General features: G+C 42.0%; 1 protein-coding gene across 2 annotated transcripts in view; it reads right to left on the bottom strand.

The window, feature by feature from the left end:
- LOC103282064 (immunoglobulin superfamily DCC subclass member 3) overlaps positions 1–18,602 on the bottom strand; it is a 53,551-nt gene extending 34,949 nt beyond the window's left edge. The window contains exons 1-3 of one of the 2 annotated variants that reach the window (XM_062965175.1): positions 18,337–18,601; positions 1,569–1,907; positions 206–350 (exon numbers count right to left, since the gene is read on the bottom strand). In XM_062965175.1, coding sequence (XP_062821245.1) covers positions 206–350; positions 1,569–1,907; positions 18,337–18,388 — 536 coding nt within the window. In that variant the 5' untranslated portion in view covers positions 18,389–18,601. Of the gene's footprint in view, positions 1–205; positions 351–1,568; positions 1,908–18,336 lie in introns of both variants that reach the window. The other variant, XM_062965176.1, reaches the window with a different exon arrangement.
- Positions 18,603–19,050: the final 448 nt, after the last annotated feature.

Here is a 19,050-nt window from a genome sequence, read left to right on the forward strand (position 1 = left end):
CACCAAATTTGGCCACAAAAGGCACAGTCGTCCAATCAATCTGTAGGCAGCAGCGTGTCAGCAAAAATGGCTAGGCGCGTCAGTGCTGACACGCGTGTCATAGGTTGGCCATCACTGTTCTATAGACTTAAACCGATGTCTGGAAACTCAATCCCGAGCCATTTCTGTGCCGATATATCTCCACCGTCTGCTATGAAACCCTCACCGGTAGTCATCCGTTTGGAGGGCGGTGCGGTTCCGTTCCCAGGTGATCGTGGCTTCGGGGACCCCCTGGATCAAGCACTGGAACCGGGCCACGCCGCCTTCCTCGACCGACATGGACTCCGGGTGCATGTGGAACCTGGAAAGGGCTGCGGGGAGAGAAGAATGGCATAGCGTGACATTCGGAGCACTTCTGGGGGTTTAACACACTCATCACACACATTTTGGCAAGGTTTGGTGTTGGAAATAGCAACTTCCCAAGCCTTTCACTATTCGTTTGTTAACGTAAACGTGTATGTTGATTTGCCTGTTTGACTGTACCTTTTTGGTGTGGGAGGGGTCATAGACATGTGGTTGTACTGAACTTGTTCAGACACAAGACTCCATTTTGTATTCAGTCTGCTCTACACCTCAGTGGAGGTGGCTGTTCTGTCTGCTTTACACTTTATTGGAGGAGTCATATTCAGTTGTGAATTGTTGTTACCGTGAACCACAAAATTGTCAGAGTATTTGCAGCGCAGCCGTAGTTGGATGGAAGCAGTGGAACGCAGAACGAAGAGACACTCAGAGATGTTGGTAAAACTATTTACAAAGTTTTACTGTATACAGCAATAATCAACACAAATAGACTTGCAGATGACAGACAAACATACCCCGTTTCCCCTAAAATAAGACATCCCCAGAAAATAAGACCTAGTAGAGGCTTAGCTGAATTGCTAAATATAAGGCCTCCCCCGAAAGTATGACCTAGTAAAGTTTTTGTTTGGAAGCATGCACATCGAACAGAACACCAGAGCATGCAGGATCAGTAAATGTATTTACCATAGAAATAATGGTAGTAACAAGAAATTCTTGATAGGATTCACAGTTTGTCTGGTTATGCTGTTTTGTGATGACAACTACTGTACAGTATATAATTTTTTGTTCAACAATGTGAATTCTTCTTCATGGAAAAATAAGACATCTCCTGAAAACAAGACCTAGAGCATCTTTGGGAGCAAAAATTAATATAAGACACTGTCTTATTTTCGGGGAAACACGGTAGGACTGCTTTGTTCTCCAACAGAACTTGACTCAAACTCTAGGCAGACAGAACTCAACTGAACTGATGCAATCCTTATGCACAAACACTTGTGTCTGGATACTCCCTAGTTCCAGCCACACACCAAGGACATCATAGCTTCATGGCAATTAACTCTTTCCACATTATGGTACATTCTGGATGGTGCAATCAGTTGCAATACAAGCATGGCACAAACACTATCGATACACAAATCCCACGTTACCAAAAATTTAGGGCACCATCTAGTCCACAGAACGGGACATGACGGTTGTTTTTATATAGGACGCCCTCTCGATTGACTTACTGGCAATCTGGACGCGGGCCTTGCGGCTGACCAGCAGGCCATAGCGGTTCTGGGCGGCACAGCTGTACTCGCCAGTGCTGGACTCAGTGGCATTGGCCGCGGTGGCATCGGGACCTCCTCCTCCTCGGGGTCTCCGATGGACGCTCTCCAGGAGAAGGGATCCGTTGGCCAAGATGGCCACGTGGCTGACATTGGAGAGGGGGACACCATTCCGGTACCAGGTGCGAGTGATGGGCGCCTCGCCTTCCACCTGGCAGTGGAGCAGGAGGGGCCGCTCCCGGACGGCGATCACATCGCTCGGCTCCAGGACAAACGCCAGCTCGGAGGAGTCGGCCAGCCCTGCGGAGAAGGAAACGTATCAGGGAAGGAGTGGAACAAAGAGAACCGATCTCGTTCGTAACTTGCCTGAACTAGCAAGAAACAGGCCCTACTTCTAATCTTCTGAATCCAAAGCAAAGATTCTGCGCAAAATTTCACGAGTGGAGTGCCGCAGGGTTCCGTCCTGAACCCGGTTCTGTTCAACATCTTTATTAACGACTTAGACGAAGGGTTAGAAGGCACAATCATCAAGTTTGCAGATGACACCAAACTGGGATAGCTAACACTCCAGAAGACAGGAGCAGAATTCAAAACGATCTTAACAGACTAGTGATGGCCAACCTATGACATGCGTGTCAGCACTGACACGCCTAGCCATTTTTGCTGACACGCTGCCGCATGCAGATTGATTGGATGACTTTGTCTTTTGTGGCCAAATTTGGTGCGATTTGGTCCAGTGGTTTTGTTGTTTACTCCATGGGAATTATGCACATTACATTTATTTATCTATATATATAAAAGGGTAATGAAATTTCGGCCTAGGACAAAACAACAAAACTACACATCCCAGAAACACTAAACTTGGCAGCACAAGCCCTCATCCATGCCTCTACGTTCATACAACAAAAAGAAAAGAAAAATAAAGTCCTAATTAGAGGGACTTATATATAGTGTGTGTATTAATATTATTAACACCCATTGGCACACATCAGATGTAATGCGGAGGCATTTATCTCCCAGACTCAGCTTAGATTCCCAGAGTAGTTATTGTTACTCTTTTATATATATATCTATATATATAAATGAGTGATGGCATAACGGCGACCAACAAAACAACAAAACTACAGGCCCCCCAACCTCGAAATTTGACAACACAACCCATCATCCATGCCTCTAGGTTGATACAACAAAAAGAAAAGAAAAGACCTAATTAGAGGGAAAGGAATAATTGTTTTTATCCAATTTCTGCCAGTTAGAGGACTAATCTCTGCCCACTTGGTCTCCTAGCAAGCCACTCAGCCCAGGGGACAGGCAGAGTTAGGCCTCACTTAGGCCTCTTCCACACTGCCTATAAAATACAGATTATCTGATTTGAACTGGATGATATGGCAGTGTAGACTCAAGGCCCTTCCACACAGCTATATTACCCATTTATAATGGACTTAATGTCAGGAGAAAACCTTTACCCTTTACCTTAACTACCACCAGTTCCTCAATACTTTATTTCCCATACCACCATATTTCGCCACAGCAACGCATGGCCGGGCACAGCTAGTAATATATAACTCTACTAGCTGTGCCTGGCCACGCGTTGCTGTGGCTAGGTCTTACTTTTTCTTTTCTTTTTGTTGTATGAACGTAGAGGCGTGGATGAGAGGTTGTGCTGTCAATTTTCGAGGTTGTGGGGCGTTTAGTTTAGTTGTTTTGCCCAGTGCCGTGATTCCATTACCCTTTTATATATATAGATTTAATAAACTATTTTATTATTATTATTTAACATTATTTCCTCCTCTGTATGCGGCCGCGTGTCAGCAAAAGTGGCTAGGCGTGTCAGTGCTGACATGTGTGTCATAGGTTCGCCATCACTGCACTAGACGGAAGCGGTGACTTTGTTTTCCGATCGGTCGCAACCTCCAACCACCTTTCAATCAATGCGTCAGTCTCACCCCACGGCAAGTCCTGGGCCGCCAAAGGGCCCGATGGAGGCACACAATTGGGAAAATGAGGCAATTAAAAGCCTCTCGGGCGGGCGCCAAGTGGGGGGCCCTTTGGGGCTTCAAAGGGGCTAATCTGCATCCTCTCCTCTTGGCCGAAACCCAAACCCCAGCCCTCCCCTCGGCCGTCCCGTCCGTGCCTCTTTGTGCCAAAATTGGAGCACATCCCAAAAAAGGGGGGTGGGTGGGTTTGGCACAGAAATGCCACCACGGCAATGAGGACCCCACTCTGCCACGTGCCTCCGTTTCTGGCTCGGAGCCCATGCGCCACTCTGGCACTCGCTGACATCCGGACATCACGACCGCACAAGGTTTCCTTTCGTCACCTGTCTCTCGACACCGATCTCGCTTTCCAACGAAAGGAGGGCTATCGAAAAGACTGTGTGGCAAACTACCCAGTTAAAAGTTTAGATATAACTAGCTAACACCTTTTTTTTGTTTGTGTATCAAATAAGAAGAAGAAGAATATGTAAAGCAAAGTGAAGAACCTGCTTTGATTGAAGTCAAAAATCAGAAACTCCTCAAAGCACAGCAGACAAAGAATCAGTACAAGAAAACCGCACTACAAACTAGAGCAGAATCAGTACAAGAAAACCGCACTACAAACTAGAGCAGAATCAGTACAAGAAAACCGCACTACAAACTAGAGCAGAATCAGTACAAGAAAACCGCACTACAAACTAGAGCAGAATCAGTACAAGAAAACCGCACTACAAACTAGAGCAGAATCAGTACAAGAAAACCGCACTACAAACTAGAGCAGAATCAGTACAAGAAAACCGCACTACAAACTAGAGCAGAATCAGTACAAGAAAACCACACTACAAACTAGAGCTGACAGCTGGGGCTAACAGCAGGTGCTCACTCTGCTGATTCGAACCACAGACCTTTCGGTTTGCAAGTTCAGTAGCTCAGCTCTTTAACACGCTGCGCCACCAGGGGCTCTAGTTTCCTAGTAGATATGGTTATCTATTATTGTTGCTACTATTACATTTATTTTACTCTATTTTTATTATTGTTATTATTATTAATACATTTATTATTTCACTCTGATCTTATTATTATTATTGCATGTATTATTTTACTCTATTATTACATGTATTATTTTCCTGTATTTATTATTATTATTATTAAATGTATTATTTTACTCTATTATTATTAAAAGGATACATAAGCACATTGACATTGAAGAAGATGAGAATAATGATTTGATCAGAGCTGGACAATCTTATCTTAAATTTGAGCTTTATGTAAATACAGTAGAGTCTCTCTTATCCAGCGTAAACAGGCCGGCAGAACGTTGGATAAGCGAATATGTTGGATAATAAGGAGAGATTAAGGAAAAGCCTATTAAACATTAAATTAGGTTATGATTTTACAAATTAAGCACCAAAACATCATATTATACAACAAATTTGATAGAAAAAGTAGTTCAATACGCAGTAATGCTATGTTGTAATTACTGTACAGTATTTATAAATTTAGCACCAAAATATCAGAATGAATTTAAAACATTGACTAAAAAAACATTGACTACTAAAAGGCAGACTGCATTGGATAATCCAGAACAGAATGCTATGTAGTAATTACTGTATTTATGAATTTAGCACCAAAATATCACGATGTATTGAAAACATTGACTACAAAAATGCGTTGGATAATCCAGAACGTTGGATAAGTGAGACTCTACTGTATTCAAAAACATTTAACCTACTGATGCCTCAATTCGTGTAATTTTATTGGTATCTATTTTTATTTCTGAAATTTACCACCCTCGGCTTATACTGGAGTCAATGTTTTCCCAGGTTTTTTGTGGTAAAATTAGATGCCTCGGCTTATATTCGGGTCGGCTTATACTCGAGTATATGTGGTAATTTTATTGGTATCTCAGCTTATACTGGAGTCAATGTTTTCCCAGTTGTTTTGTGGTAAAATTAGGTGCCTCGGCTTATATTCGGGTCGGCTTATACTCGAGTATATATGGTCATTTTATTGGTATCTCGGCTTATACTGGAGTCAATGTTTTCCCAGGTTTTTTGTGGTAAAATTAGATGCCTCGGCTTATATTCGGGTCGGCTTATACTCGAGTATATGTGGTAATTTTATTGGTATCTCAGCTTATACTAGAGTCAATGTTTTCCCAGTTTTTTTGTGGTAAAATTAGGTGCCTCGGCTTATATTCGGGTCGGCTTATACTCGAGTATATGTGGTAATTTTATTGGTATCTCGGCTTATACTGGAGTCAATGTTTTCCCAGTTTTTTGGTGGTAAAATTAGGTGCCTCGGCTTATATTCGGGTCAGCTTATACTTGGGTATATACGGTAACTTTGTAGTGTGAGAAAATCACTAGTTTTGGGGTTTGGTGGAAACAGCAACCGTCCTATTGCGTATTTACCAACAGGCCCCCAGTCTGCTATTTCAGTGAGATTTCTCCATCTTCGGCACTGAACGAGCTCAACCGTCCTTGGCAGAGCAGGACGATGGGACCACCAACCCCTCTTCGACCCCAGGTATCAAGACATCTTTGCCTTGGAATGCACCCAAATTAGGATAGGATAGGACAGGATCCCCCCCAAATTAGGGTTGTCCACGTGGTCGGCCGTCCCCTCGACTCACAAAGCCAACAGATGGAAAGGGCTGCGGGGGGCTGGGACAAGAGAGACCCTAATCCCCTCTGGGAGTCGGCGGGGGCCTTTCAAAAGCCACAAAGTTAAACTCTGTCGGTGACAATAGAGGAGAAGGGGGGTACGGGACTTTCCCGTCCGTCACGATGTGATGGATGCTGCCATTCAAGCCGGGCCTTAGCAACGCATGGCATGGCGGAGCGAAAAGGGGGCCCCACGGCCGAGCGGGAGGAACAATGCCCTGGGTCACGAGGGGAGGCAGAGCGACCCTATTGTCCTGCCGAAGGAAGAATGGTCCTTGCCTTTGCTGGGCCCATCTGCCGAAGACACGTGACGCTCTCGGGGTGAGGTTCCCATGACTTGCTCCATCACTCAGGGACGAGGTTGAGATGGACCCATAACCTATGGATCCATCACCCTCCGGGGTCAGGCCAAGGGCGCTACCGTGACCCCCCCCCTGGACTTTTGTTCACACTCACACATATTTAGATTGCCTTTGCACTTGTCCGCCCACTTGAATTTCGTAACGGAGACTTTTCCCTCACCCCTTGGACCGATCCCTTGATGCTTGTTCTGGTGTCCCCGCCCCCCTTCCCTACCGAGGCCATGGCTTCGTCATGGCAGGGCATTGGTTCTATTTCACGACCGTCCAAGCCCTGATGCCAAGTGCAAAGGCAATCTGAATATCTGTGAGTGTGAACACGAGTCCGGGGGTCACGGTAGCCCCCTTGGTCCTGACCCCGGTCGGTGATGGATCCACAAGCCATGGGTCCAAAACTGAACCCGACCTTAACCTGAATCAATCTTCCATTTAACTAATATTACCAGACCCAGACTGGGGACATTAATGCCCCAAAATAATCCCCATCCTTAGCCTGAATAAGACACTTAATTTAACGGATACTACAAGACCTGAATTGGGAACACAACAGTCCAAAATGAGCCTTACCCTTAACCTCTTTTTTTTTTTTACAATTTTTAAAAAAAAACACAAAAAATAAATACCGTAGACATACAAAACATTTACAATTCCCACCACCAACACGAGGATTGTTATCTTTTTACATATTCGTTTCTTTGTGAGACAATCTTTATATCTTTATCTTTATCCATTTTCATCCTATATACTATACTAGCTGTGCCTGGCCACGTGTTGCTGTGGCTAGGACTTAATTTTTCTTTTTGTTGTATGAACCTAGAGGCATGGATGAGAGGCTGTGCTGTCAATTTTCAAGGTTGTGGGGCATTTAGTTTAGTTGTTTTGCCCGGTGCCGTGATTCCATTACCCTTTTATATATATATATAGACTAGCTGTGCCCGGCCACGCGTTGCTGTGGCTAGGGCTTAATTTTTCTTTTCTTTTTGTTGTATGAACGTAGAGGCATGGATGAGAGGTTGTGCTGTCAATTTTCAAGGTTGTGGGGCATTTAGTTTAGTAGTTTTGTCCAGTGCCGTGATTCCATTACCCTTTTATATATATAGACTAGCTGTGCCCGGCCACGCGTTGCTGTGGCTAGGACTTAATTTTTCTTTTCTTTTTGTTGTATGAACGTAGAGGCATGGATGAGAGGTTGTGCTGTCAATTTTCAACGTTGTGGGGCGTTTAGTTTAGTTGTTTTGTCCGGTGCCGTGATTCCATTACTCTTTTATATATATAGATAACATTTGTATCTTATTTCGTATGGCTTGATCTCCAGATTGATTCATGATATAGTTCATATATAGTATATGATAAAAAAGAAAGAACTGAATCCACCTCTTAATCTAACAAACAATTGCAAGATTTGGAGCAGAATCAGTGCGAGTGGGGTTGGGAAAGTCGCAATCTAACTGCCGCAATATGTAACTGAAAACTTTCACGGCCGGAATTGCCGAGTTGCTTTGAGTTGCCGCATTTTGAGCTTTGGAACAAGAGGCAATCTGGTGTGAAAATATTTGGGAAATGGTTGGAAATGCTGGGTCATGTGGCCATGGGCATTACTGCATGGAGCGCTGTTACCTTCCCGTCGGAACGGTACCTATTACTCTACTCACATTTGCATGTTTTCAAACTGCTAAGTTGGCAGAAGCTGGGGCTAACAGCAGGTGCTCACTCTGCTGATTCAAACCACAGACCTTTCGGTTTTCAAGTTCAGTAGTTCAGCTCTTCAACACGCTGCGCCACCAGGGGCTCTAGTTTCCTAGTAGATATGGTTATCTCTATTATTGTTGCTACTATTACATTTATTTTCCTCTATTTTTATTATTATTATTAATACATTTATTATTTCACTCTGATATTATTATTATTATTGCATTTATTATTTTACTCTATTATTACATGTATTAGTTTCCTGTATTTATTATTATTATTATTACATGTATTATTTTACTCTATTATTACATTTTGGGTTGAAGAGAATCCTTTGGGACGTATTCCGTGCCGAATCCGTACCCGTCCAAAACAGTATTGTCTGCGTATTTTCCGCAAAGAAAGGAATGAATCCTGTACGGTGTGGATTTTGCGCAGAATGAACCCCAAAGAGTGAATATTCTTTGAAAAACTTTCAGTGGTGAAATCGATCGGTCAAATGATTCACGGCTGGATCCGAGAAAACACTTGACGGAGAATTACACCGTTATGCACCTCAAACTATAGCGTGGTTCTCATATGTCATGTTGACCCCCAACCATAAAATTATTTCTGTTGCTAAGTCGTAACTGTCATTTTGCTCCTGCATAACATTATTTCCGTTGCAACTTCACAACTGTCATTTTGTTCCTGTTACGAATCGTAATGTTAAATATCTGATATACTAGCTGTGCCCGGCCACGCGTTGCTGTGGCAAAGTGGTGGTGGTATTGGTTAAAAATTGTTGTGTAATTTTTATTTGATGTTATTTGCAAAAAAAATTATTAATTTTATTGTAAGTTATATTTTTATTTATTATAGTTTATTATTTTCTTGTATTATTTTGAGTTATTTTCTGTTATTATAGTATTTTATTGTATTAATTTTTAGTGTTTTTTATTATTTTTTATTGGGTTGCTAGGAGACCAAGTGGGAGGAGCTTAGCCTTCTAACTGGCAGCAATTGGATAAAAGCAATTATTCCTCTCTCTCTAATTAGGACTTTATTTTTCTTTTCTTTTTGTTGTATCAACCTAGAGGCGTGGATGATGGGTTGTGTTGTCAAATTTCGAGGTTGGGGGGCCTGTAGTTTTGTTGTTTTGTGGGTCGCCGTGATGCCATCACTCTTTTATATATATAGATAGGGTGTATTTCCATTCACTGGACCACATTTGGCACAAATACTCGATACGCCCTAATTTGAATACCGGTGAGGTTGGGCAGGGATTGATTTTGTCATTTGGGAGTTGTAGTTCCTGGGATTTATAGTTCACCTACAATCAAAGAGCATTCTGAAATTCACCAATGATGGAATTGAACCAAACTTGGCACACAGAACTCCCACGACCAACACAAAATATTGGAAGGGTTTGGTGGGCATGGACCTTGAGTTTGGGAGTTGTAGTTCACCTACATCCAAAGAGCATGGTGGGCTCAAAAAATGATGGATCTGGACCAAACTTGGCACCAATACTCAATATGCCCAGATGTGAACACTTGTGGAGTTTGGCGAAAATAGACCTTGGCATTTGGGAGTTGTAGTTGCTGGGATTGCTGGAAGGGTTTGGTGGGCATTGACTTGAGTTTGGGATTTATAGTTCACCCACAGTCAAAGAGCATTCTGAGCTCCGCCAACGATGGAATTGAACCAAACTTGGCACACAGAACTCCCATGACCAACAGAAAATATTGGAAGAGTTTGGTGGGCATTGACCTTAAGTTTGGGAGTTGTAGTTCACCTACATCCAGAGAGCACTGTGGACTCAAACAATGGACCAAACTTGGCACGAATACTCAATATACCCAAATGTGAACACTGGTGAAGTTTGGGAAAAATAAGACCAGAAGCATAAGGTTGTGGGTGAACTACAGCTCACATCATGCCAGCTTAACCCCAAAATACTCCAAGTTTGTTATGTTATATTTTGATGTATTTTCATTCACTGGACCAAATTTGGTGAAAAATACCCGATACGCCCTAATTTGAATACCGGTGGGGTTGGGAATTGGGGATTGATTTTGTCATTTGGGAGTGGTAGTTGCTGGGATTTATAGTTCACCTACAATCAAAGAGCATCTTGAATTCCAGCAACATTGGAACTGAGCCAAGAACTCCCACGACCCACAGAAAATACTGGAAGGGTTTGGTGGGCATGGACCTTGAGTTTGGGAGTTGTAGTTCACCTACATCCAGACTCCAAACAATGATGGATCTGGACCAAACTTGGCACGAATACTCAATATGCCCAAATGTGAACACTGGTGGAGTTTGGGGAAAATAAGATATTGACATTTGGGAGTTGTAGTCGCTGAGATTTATTGTTCACCTACAATCAAAGAGCATTCTGAACTCCACCGACGATGAAATTGAACCAAACTTGGCACACAAAATCCCCACGACCAGCAAAAAATATTGGAGGGATTTGGGTTCCGAAGACCATCAGAAATATGTGTTTTCATTATTATTATTATTATTATTATTATTATTATTATTATTATTATTATTATAACAGCAGAGTCTCGCTTATCCAACGTTCTGGATTATCCAACGCAGTTTGCCTCCCGCCCCGATCCAAAACTGTTTCTCTAGACAGCAAGGATGGAACTTTTTACGGATTTAATTTCCGACAGCGTTGCTACTATAAGTTAATGCAGTTCAACACCACTTTAAACTCCAGAGCTCCAATGCAATGGGATCCTAGGAAGTTGTAGTTGTATATATTATTAACTATAATATCGTCTAATAATAATATATAAAATACATGTTTAATAATAATAATAATAATACATTCTAGTAATAATAGTAATAATAAATTATATTATATTATAAGGCAACGCCAAGTAGCTGTGCCCGGCCACGCGTTGCTGTGTTGTTGTCTGGTGGTGTTGGTGAGAAATTGTTGAGGTAGTGATGGTATTGAATGTCTGTTGTATGGTTGTCTTGATGTTTAGTATGCACACTGAAGTGGATTATATGGCAGTGTGGAGTCAAGATAATCCAGTTCAAGGCAGATAATATAAGATTATAAATGGGTTATATAGCTGTGTGGAAGGGCCTTGAGTCTACACTGCCATATAATCCAGTTCAAATCTGATAATCTGTGGAAGAGGCCTAAGTGAGGCCTAAGTCTTCCTGTCCCCTGGGCTGAGTAGGTTGCTAGGAGACCAAGTGGGTGGAGCTTAGCCTTCAAACTGGCAGCAATTGGATAAAAACAATTATTCCTCTCCCTGTAATTAGGACTTTATTTTTCTTTTCTTTTTGTTGTATCAACCTAGAGGCGTGGATGATGGGTTGTGTTGTCAAATTTCGAGGTTGGGGGGCCTGTAGTTTTGTTGTTTTGTCCGCTGCCCTGATGCCATCACTCTTTTATATATATAGATATTATTATCATAATCATAATAAAATATTCTAATATAAAATTGTATTATAAAGTAATTTAATATATTCTAATACAGTAGAGTCTCGCTTATCCAACGTAAACGGGCCGGCAGAACGTTGGATAAGCAAAAATGTTGGATAATGAGGAGGGAATAAGGAAAAGCCTATTCAACATCAAATTACGGTTATGATTTTACAAATTAAGCACCAAAACTTCATGTTAGACAACAAATTTGACAGAAAAAGCAGTTCAATACGCAGTAACATTATGTAGTAATTACTGCATTTATGAATTTAGCACCAAAATATCACGATATATTGAAAACATTGACTACAAAAACATTGGCTACTAACAAATTGACTGCAAATAAAGATAGAATTGCATAAAATGAACTTACAGTAGCAACGCTGTCGGAAATTAAATCCATAAAAAGTTCCATCCTTGCTGTCTAGAGAAACAGTTTTGGATCGGGGCATTGGATAATCCAGAATGTTGGATAAATGAGACTCCCCAAGGGAAAAAAATCATAGCAGATCCTATCTCTGACTTAGGGGTGCATCTGCACTGCCAAGTTAATGCAGTTCAACACCACTTTAAACTCCAGAGCTCCAATGCAATGGGATCCTAGGAAGTTGTAGTTTTCAGGCTATATATTATTAACTATAATATCGTCTAATAATAATATAGAATTGTAATATATAAAATACATACTTAATAATAATAATAATAATAATAATAATAATAATAATAATAAATTCTAGTAATAATAGTAATCATAAATTCTATTCTATTATAAGGCAATATTATTATCATAATCCTAATAAAATATTCTAATATAAAATTGTTTTATAAAGTAATTTAATATATTCTAATAATAGTAATAATATATTATAAAATTATATACAATATTCTAATGATATAAAATTGTAATATAAATAAATTTATATTCTAATAATAGTAATAATATATTATAAAATTATATAAAATATTCTAATAATATAAAATTGTAATATAAAGAAATTTAATATATTCTAATAATAGTAATAACATAAAATTATGTAAAATATTCTAATATTTGTAACGGCAATATAGTCCAATAGTGATATAGAGTTATAATATATATAAAAATACATTCTAATAATAATATAGAATTGTAATATATAAATACATTCTAATAATACATTCTAATAATAGTAATATCCTCTATTAATATTTTCTCATAATATAAATTTTTAATATGTTCTAATAATAATAGTAATGATATAGTATAATACAGTATAATAATAATAATAATATATTCAATTAGTAATATTTTCTTATAATATATTCTAATAATAGCAACACTATATAGTATAATACAGTATCATCATCATCATCATCATCATGTAATTAATATACACATTAATAATACAGTAGAGTCTCACTTATCCAAGACTCGCTTATCCAACATTCTGGATTATCCAACGCATTTTTGTAGTCACTGTTTTCAATATGTCATGATATTTTGGTGCTAAATTCGTAAATACAGTAATTACAACATAACATTACTGCATATTGAACTACTTTTTCTGTCAAATTTGTTGTATAACATGATGTTTTTGGTGCTTAATTTGTAAAATTATAACCTAAATTGAGGTTTAATAGGCTTTTCCTTAATCCCTCCTTATTATCCAAGATATTCGCTTATCCAAGTTTCTGCCGGCCCGTTTAGCTTGGATAATAATAATAATAAATATGCACATTTTCCAATATCCTAAAAATATATTTCGGATAAGAGATGCTCCTTGGTGCCACTACTTTGCAATTATTATTATTAGAATGTATTTATATATTATAGTTCTATATTATTACTAGCTGTGCCCTGCCACGCGTTGCTGTGACCCATTGAAATTGCACTGAATAGCTCTGGTTTTTGAGGTTTTTTAGGCCCTGTGGAGGTTCGTGACGTGATATTATGTGGTTTAAACCTTGAGGCATGGATGATGGATTGTGTTGTGAAATTTCGAGGTTGGGGGGTGTTTAGTTTTGTTGTTTTGCTCGGCGCCAGGATTCCATCACTCTTTTATATATATATAGATTAGAATGTATTTTTATGTATAAGGTTTGCAATAGACACTCGGTGCAAAAAGCTAAACCTAGGATTGCAGAAGTGAGTGGTGTTTGTGCGCACTTTCGCAACTTGCACTGAAATATACTGAAGCAAGACGGGGAAATGAACACAAAATCCCAAAACAGAAGCACCGCTTTCTCCGACAACAAGGAACACATCGAAATAGGTCACAAAAACCCAGCATTTCCATTTCACCCAAGGACAAGGAGAATATTCGGAAGCTGAATATTCGGAAGATCCGGAAAAATTCGGAAAATGAGATGGGATCAGCATCATTTCCAGCCCAAATTTGTGGTTTGTGACCAAACTGAGATGGGATTTCCTAAGGAACCGCACAATATAGAAGCATCTGCCGCCTTTGCCTTGAATTTCATCACACAACCCATCATCCCCACGTCTGTTGTTTTGGAAGCGCTTTTCCTTCGAGGATGGTCAAAATCGGAGGGAATAATTGGAGTCTGGACGCAAAGGGAAATGGAAGAAGGAGACAAGGTTGGGGGAGAAGGAGGCCCATGTTCCCCACCAAAGAAACAGCCCCAGAGACAGATCTCGCCCGGGTTGGACTCCCGACGTCCCAGAGATGGAAGGAAGGAAGAGGAAAAGGAAGGAAAGAAAAAAGGATGAAGGAAGAAAAAGTGGTCCATGAACAGGAAAAGGGGAGGAAGGAAGGAAAGAAGGAAAGAAGTCCCAGGAACACAAGGAAGGAAGGAAGGAAGGAAGGAAGGAAGGAAGGAAGGAAGGAAGGAAGGAAGGAAGGGAAAAAGTTGTTCAGGAACAGGAAAAGGAGAGGAAGGAAGGAAAGAAGGAAAGAAGTCCCAGGAACACAAGGAAGGAAGGAAGGAAGGAAGGGAGGAAAGAGGGAGGAAAAAAATAGTCTAGGAACAGGAAAAGGAAAGGAAAGGAAAGGAAGGAAAAAGTTGTTCAGGAACAGGAAAAGGGAAAGAAGAAAGGAAAGAAGTCCCAGGAATACAAGGAAGGAACGAAAGAAGGAAGGAAGGAAGGAAGGAAGGAAGGAAGGAAGGAAAGAAGGAAGGAAGGAAGGAAGGAAAAAGTGGTTCAGGAACAGGAAAAGGGAAGGAAAGAAGTCCCAGGAACACAAGGAAGGAAGGAAAAAAGGGAGGAAAGAGGGAGGAAAAAAGTAGTCTAGGAACAGGGAAAAGGATGGAAAGGAGGGAGGGAGGAAAGTGGTCCGGTAAAGGGGAAGGAACGGAGGGAAAAAGCCCCAGGGAAGGAAGGAAGGAAGGAAGGAAGGAAGGAAGGAAGGAAGGAAGAAAATAAATCCCAGGAACCGAAGGAAAGAAGGAGAGAAGGAAGGAAGGAAACAAGGAAGGAAGGAAAGAAAGAAGAAAGGAAATTTCAGGAACCTAAGGAAGGAACAGAGGAAAAAAGTCCCAGGAACACAAGGCAGGAAGGAAAGAAGGAAAAAAGTGGTGTAGGAACAGAAGGAAGGAAGGAAGGAAGGAAGGAAGGAAGGAAGGAAGGAAGGAAGGAAGGAAGGAAGGAAGGAAGGAAATCAATCCCAGGAACTGAAGGAAAGAAGGAGGGAGGGAAGGAAGGGAGGAAGGAAGGGAGGAAGGAAACGAACAAGGAAGGAAAGAAGGAAACAAGGAAGGAAACAAGGAAGGAAACAAGGAAACAAGGAAACAAGGAAACAAGGAAACAAGGAAGGAAGGAAGGAAAGAAAGAAAGAAAGAAAGAAAGAAGGAAGGAAGGAAGGAAGGAAGGAAGGAAGGAAGGAAGGAAATTCCAGGAACCGAAGGAAGGAATGAGGAAAAAAGTGGTCCAGTAAAACGGAAGTAAAGGAGGAAGAGAAACCCAGGAACACAAGGAAGAAATGAAAGAAGGAAGGAAAGAGGGAGGGAAAAAGTGGTGTAGGAATAGGAAGGAAGGAAGGAAGGAAAGAAGGAAAGAAACAAGAATGTCTCAGAAACACAAGGAAGGAAAGAAGGGACGACAAAAGGAAAAAGGAAGAAAAATGTGGTCCAGGAACATTAAAAAGGAAGGAAGGAAGAAAAGCAAGAAGGAAGGAAAGAAGAACATCCCAGAAACATAAGGAAGGAAGGAAGGAAGGAATGAAAAAAGGAAGGAAGGAATGAAAGAGGGAGGAAAGAGGGAAGAAAAAGTGGTCCAAGAAGAGAAGGAAGGAAGGAAAGAAGGAAATTCCAGGAACCGAAGGAAGGAAGGAAGGAGGGGAAAAGTGGTCCAGGAACATTAAGAAGGAAGGAATGAAAGAGGGAGGAAAGAGGGAAGAAAAAGTGGTCCAGGAAGAGTAAAAAGGAAGGAAGGAAGGAAGGAAGGAAGGAAGGAAGGAAGGAAGGAAGGAAGGAAAGGAGGAAGGAAAGGAAAGAAGAACATCCCAGGAACATAAGGAAGGAAAGAAGGAATGAAAGAGGGAAGAAAAAGTGGTCCAGTAAAAGTAAAAAGGAAGGAAGGAAAGAAGGAAGGAAGGAAGGAAATTCCAGGAACTGGAGGAAGGAAGGAGGAAAAAAGTGGTTCAGGAACATTAAGAAGGAAGGAATGAAAGAGGGAGGAAAGAGGGAAGAAAAAGTGGTCCAGGAAGAGTAAAAAGGAAGGAAGGAAGGAAGGAAGGAAGGAAGGAAGGAAGGAAGGAAGGAAGGAAAGGAGGAAGGAAGGAAAGGAGGAAGGAAAGGAAAGAAGAACATCCCAGGAACATAAGGAAGGAAGGAAGGAATGAAAGAGGGAGAAAGGAGGGAAGAAAAAGTGGTCCAGGAAGAGTAAAAAGGAAGGAAGGAAGGAAGGAAGGAAGGAAGGAAGGAAGGAAGGAAGGAAGGAAAGGAGGAAGGAAAGGAGGAAGGAAAGGAGGAAGGAAAGGAAAGAAGAACATCCCAGGAACATAAGGAAGGAAGGAAGGAATGAAAGAGGGAGAAAGGAGGGAAGAAAAAGTGGTCCAGGAAGAGTAAAAAGGAAGGAAGGAAGGAAGGAAGGAAGGAAGGAAGGAAGGAAGGAAGGAAGGAAAGGAGGAAGGAAAGGAGGAAGGAAAGGAGGAAGGAAAGGAAAGAAGAACATCCCAGGAACATAAGGAAGGAAGGAAGGAATGAAAGAGGGAGAAAGGAGGGAAGAAAAAGTGGTCCAGGAAGAGTAAAAAGGAAGGAAGGAAGGAAGGAAGGAAGGAAGGAAGGAAGGAAGGAAAGGAGGAAGGAAAGGAGGAAGGAAAGGAGGAAGGAAAGGAGGAAGGAAAGGAAAGAAGAACATCCCAGGAACATAAGGAAGGAAGGAAGGAATGAAAGAGGGAGAAAGGAGGGAAGAAAAAGTGGTCCAGGAAGAGTAAAAAGGAAGGAAGGAAGGAAGGAAGGAAGGAAGGAAGGAAGGAAGGAAGGAAGGAAGGAAGGAAGGAAAGGAGGAAGGAAAGGAGGAAGGAAAGGAGGAAGGAAAGGAAAGAAGAACATCCCAGGAACATAAGGAAGGAAGGAAGGAATGAAAGAGGGAGAAAGGAGGGAAGAAAAAGTGGTCCAGGAAGAGTAAAAAGGAAGGAAGGAAGGAAGGAAGGAAGGAAGGAAGGAAGGAAGGAAGGAAGGAAGGAAAGGAGGAAGGAAAGGAGGAAGGAAAGGAGGAAGGAAAGGAAAGAAGAACATCCCAGGAACATAAGGAAGGAAGGAAGGAATGAAAGAGGGAGAAAGGAGGGAAGAAAAAGTGGTCCAGGAAGAGTAAAAAGGAAGGAAGGAAGGAAGGAAGGAAGGAAGGAAGGAAGGAAGGAAGGAAGGAAGGAAGGAAGGAAGGAAGGAAAGGAGGAAGGAAAGGAGGAAGGAAAGGAGGAAGGAAAGGAAAGAAGAACATCCCAGGAACATAAGGAAGGAAGGAAGGAATGAAAGAGGGAGAAAGGAGGGAAGAAAAAGTGGTCCAGGAAGAGTAAAAAGGAAGGAAGGAAGGAAGGAAGGAAGGAAGGAAGGAAGGAAGGAAGGAAGGAAGGAAGGAAGGAAGGAAGGAAAGGAGGAAGGAAAGGAGGAAGGAAAGGAGGAAGGAAAGGAAAGAAGAACATCCCAGGAACATAAGGAAGGAAGGAAGGAATGAAAGAGGGAGAAAGGAGGGAAGAAAAAGTGGTCCAGGAAGAGTAAAAAGGAAGGAAGGAAGGAAGGAAGGAAGGAAGGAAGGAAGGAAGGAAGGAAGGAAGGAAGGAAGGAAGGAAGGAAAGGAGGAAGGAAAGGAGGAAGGAAAGGAGGAAGGAAAGGAAAGAAGAACATCCCAGGAACATAAGGAAGGAAGGAAGGAATGAAAGAGGGAGAAAGGAGGGAAGAAAAAGTGGTCCAGGAAGAGTAAAAAGGAAGGAAGGAAGGAAGGAAGGAAGGAAGGAAGGAAGGAAGGAAGGAAGGAAAGGAGGAAGGAAAGGAGGAAGGAAAGGAGGAAGGAAAGGAAAGAAGAACATCCCAGGAACATAAGGAAGGAAGGAAGGAATGAAAGAGGGAGAAAGGAGGGAAGAAAAAGTGGTCCAGGAAGAGTAAAAAGGAAGGAAGGAAGGAAGGAGCAAAGGAAGAGTGCCAGGGAGCCCCACTCACCCCATCCGTGGAGGCCGAGGAGGAGGAGGAGGCAGAGGTTCCACCAGGACATCCCAGGTGGAGAGAAGCATCCACAATCCCCTCCGCCGGGAAGAAAAAAAGACTCAGAAAAGGGCAAAATCCTTGAGCCAAGTTTCCAGGGGAGCCTTGGGGGTCATTCCCGGCCGAGACCCCTGGCCCTACTGCCTGGGGATTGCCCACCCTCCCGGCCACCACTGCCCACCACCACCACCACCACCTCCGCCATGGAGACAATTGGGTTGGGGGTCCGAGGGGGGCTTGGGGTGAGAGAGGCAGCTGGAGGGAGGGCGGGACGGAGGGAGGAGGCTCACACAAAGGCCGGAGGGATGGATGAGGGGATGGAGGGATGGAGGGATGGAGGGATGGATGGATGAGTGGGGGGCTGCCCACTCCCCCTCCCCACATCTGCCCCCCTTGGGAGCCATGGTTTGGAGAAGGGATTCTTTGCCATTCTGGGCCTCCAGACTTGACTTTAGAACCTCCTGGTTTGGACCTTTGGGGGGTCCTGACCCCTTTCTCCCCAAGGGACCCACACGGAGCGAATCCAAAGCCAGTCTTGGACCCATTGCAGGGCTTCCTGGGGCCGAGAGAGTGTGACTCGGCCTTTCAGAAGGGTCCAAATACATATACCATGTCCTCAACTGACAATAATAATAATAATAATAATAATAATAATAATAATAATAATAATAA

The sequence above is a fragment of the Anolis carolinensis genome, unplaced genomic scaffold (assembly GCF_035594765.1).
Source record: "Anolis carolinensis isolate JA03-04 unplaced genomic scaffold, rAnoCar3.1.pri scaffold_14, whole genome shotgun sequence".
Classification (NCBI taxonomy): Eukaryota; Metazoa; Chordata; class Lepidosauria; order Squamata; family Dactyloidae; genus Anolis; species Anolis carolinensis.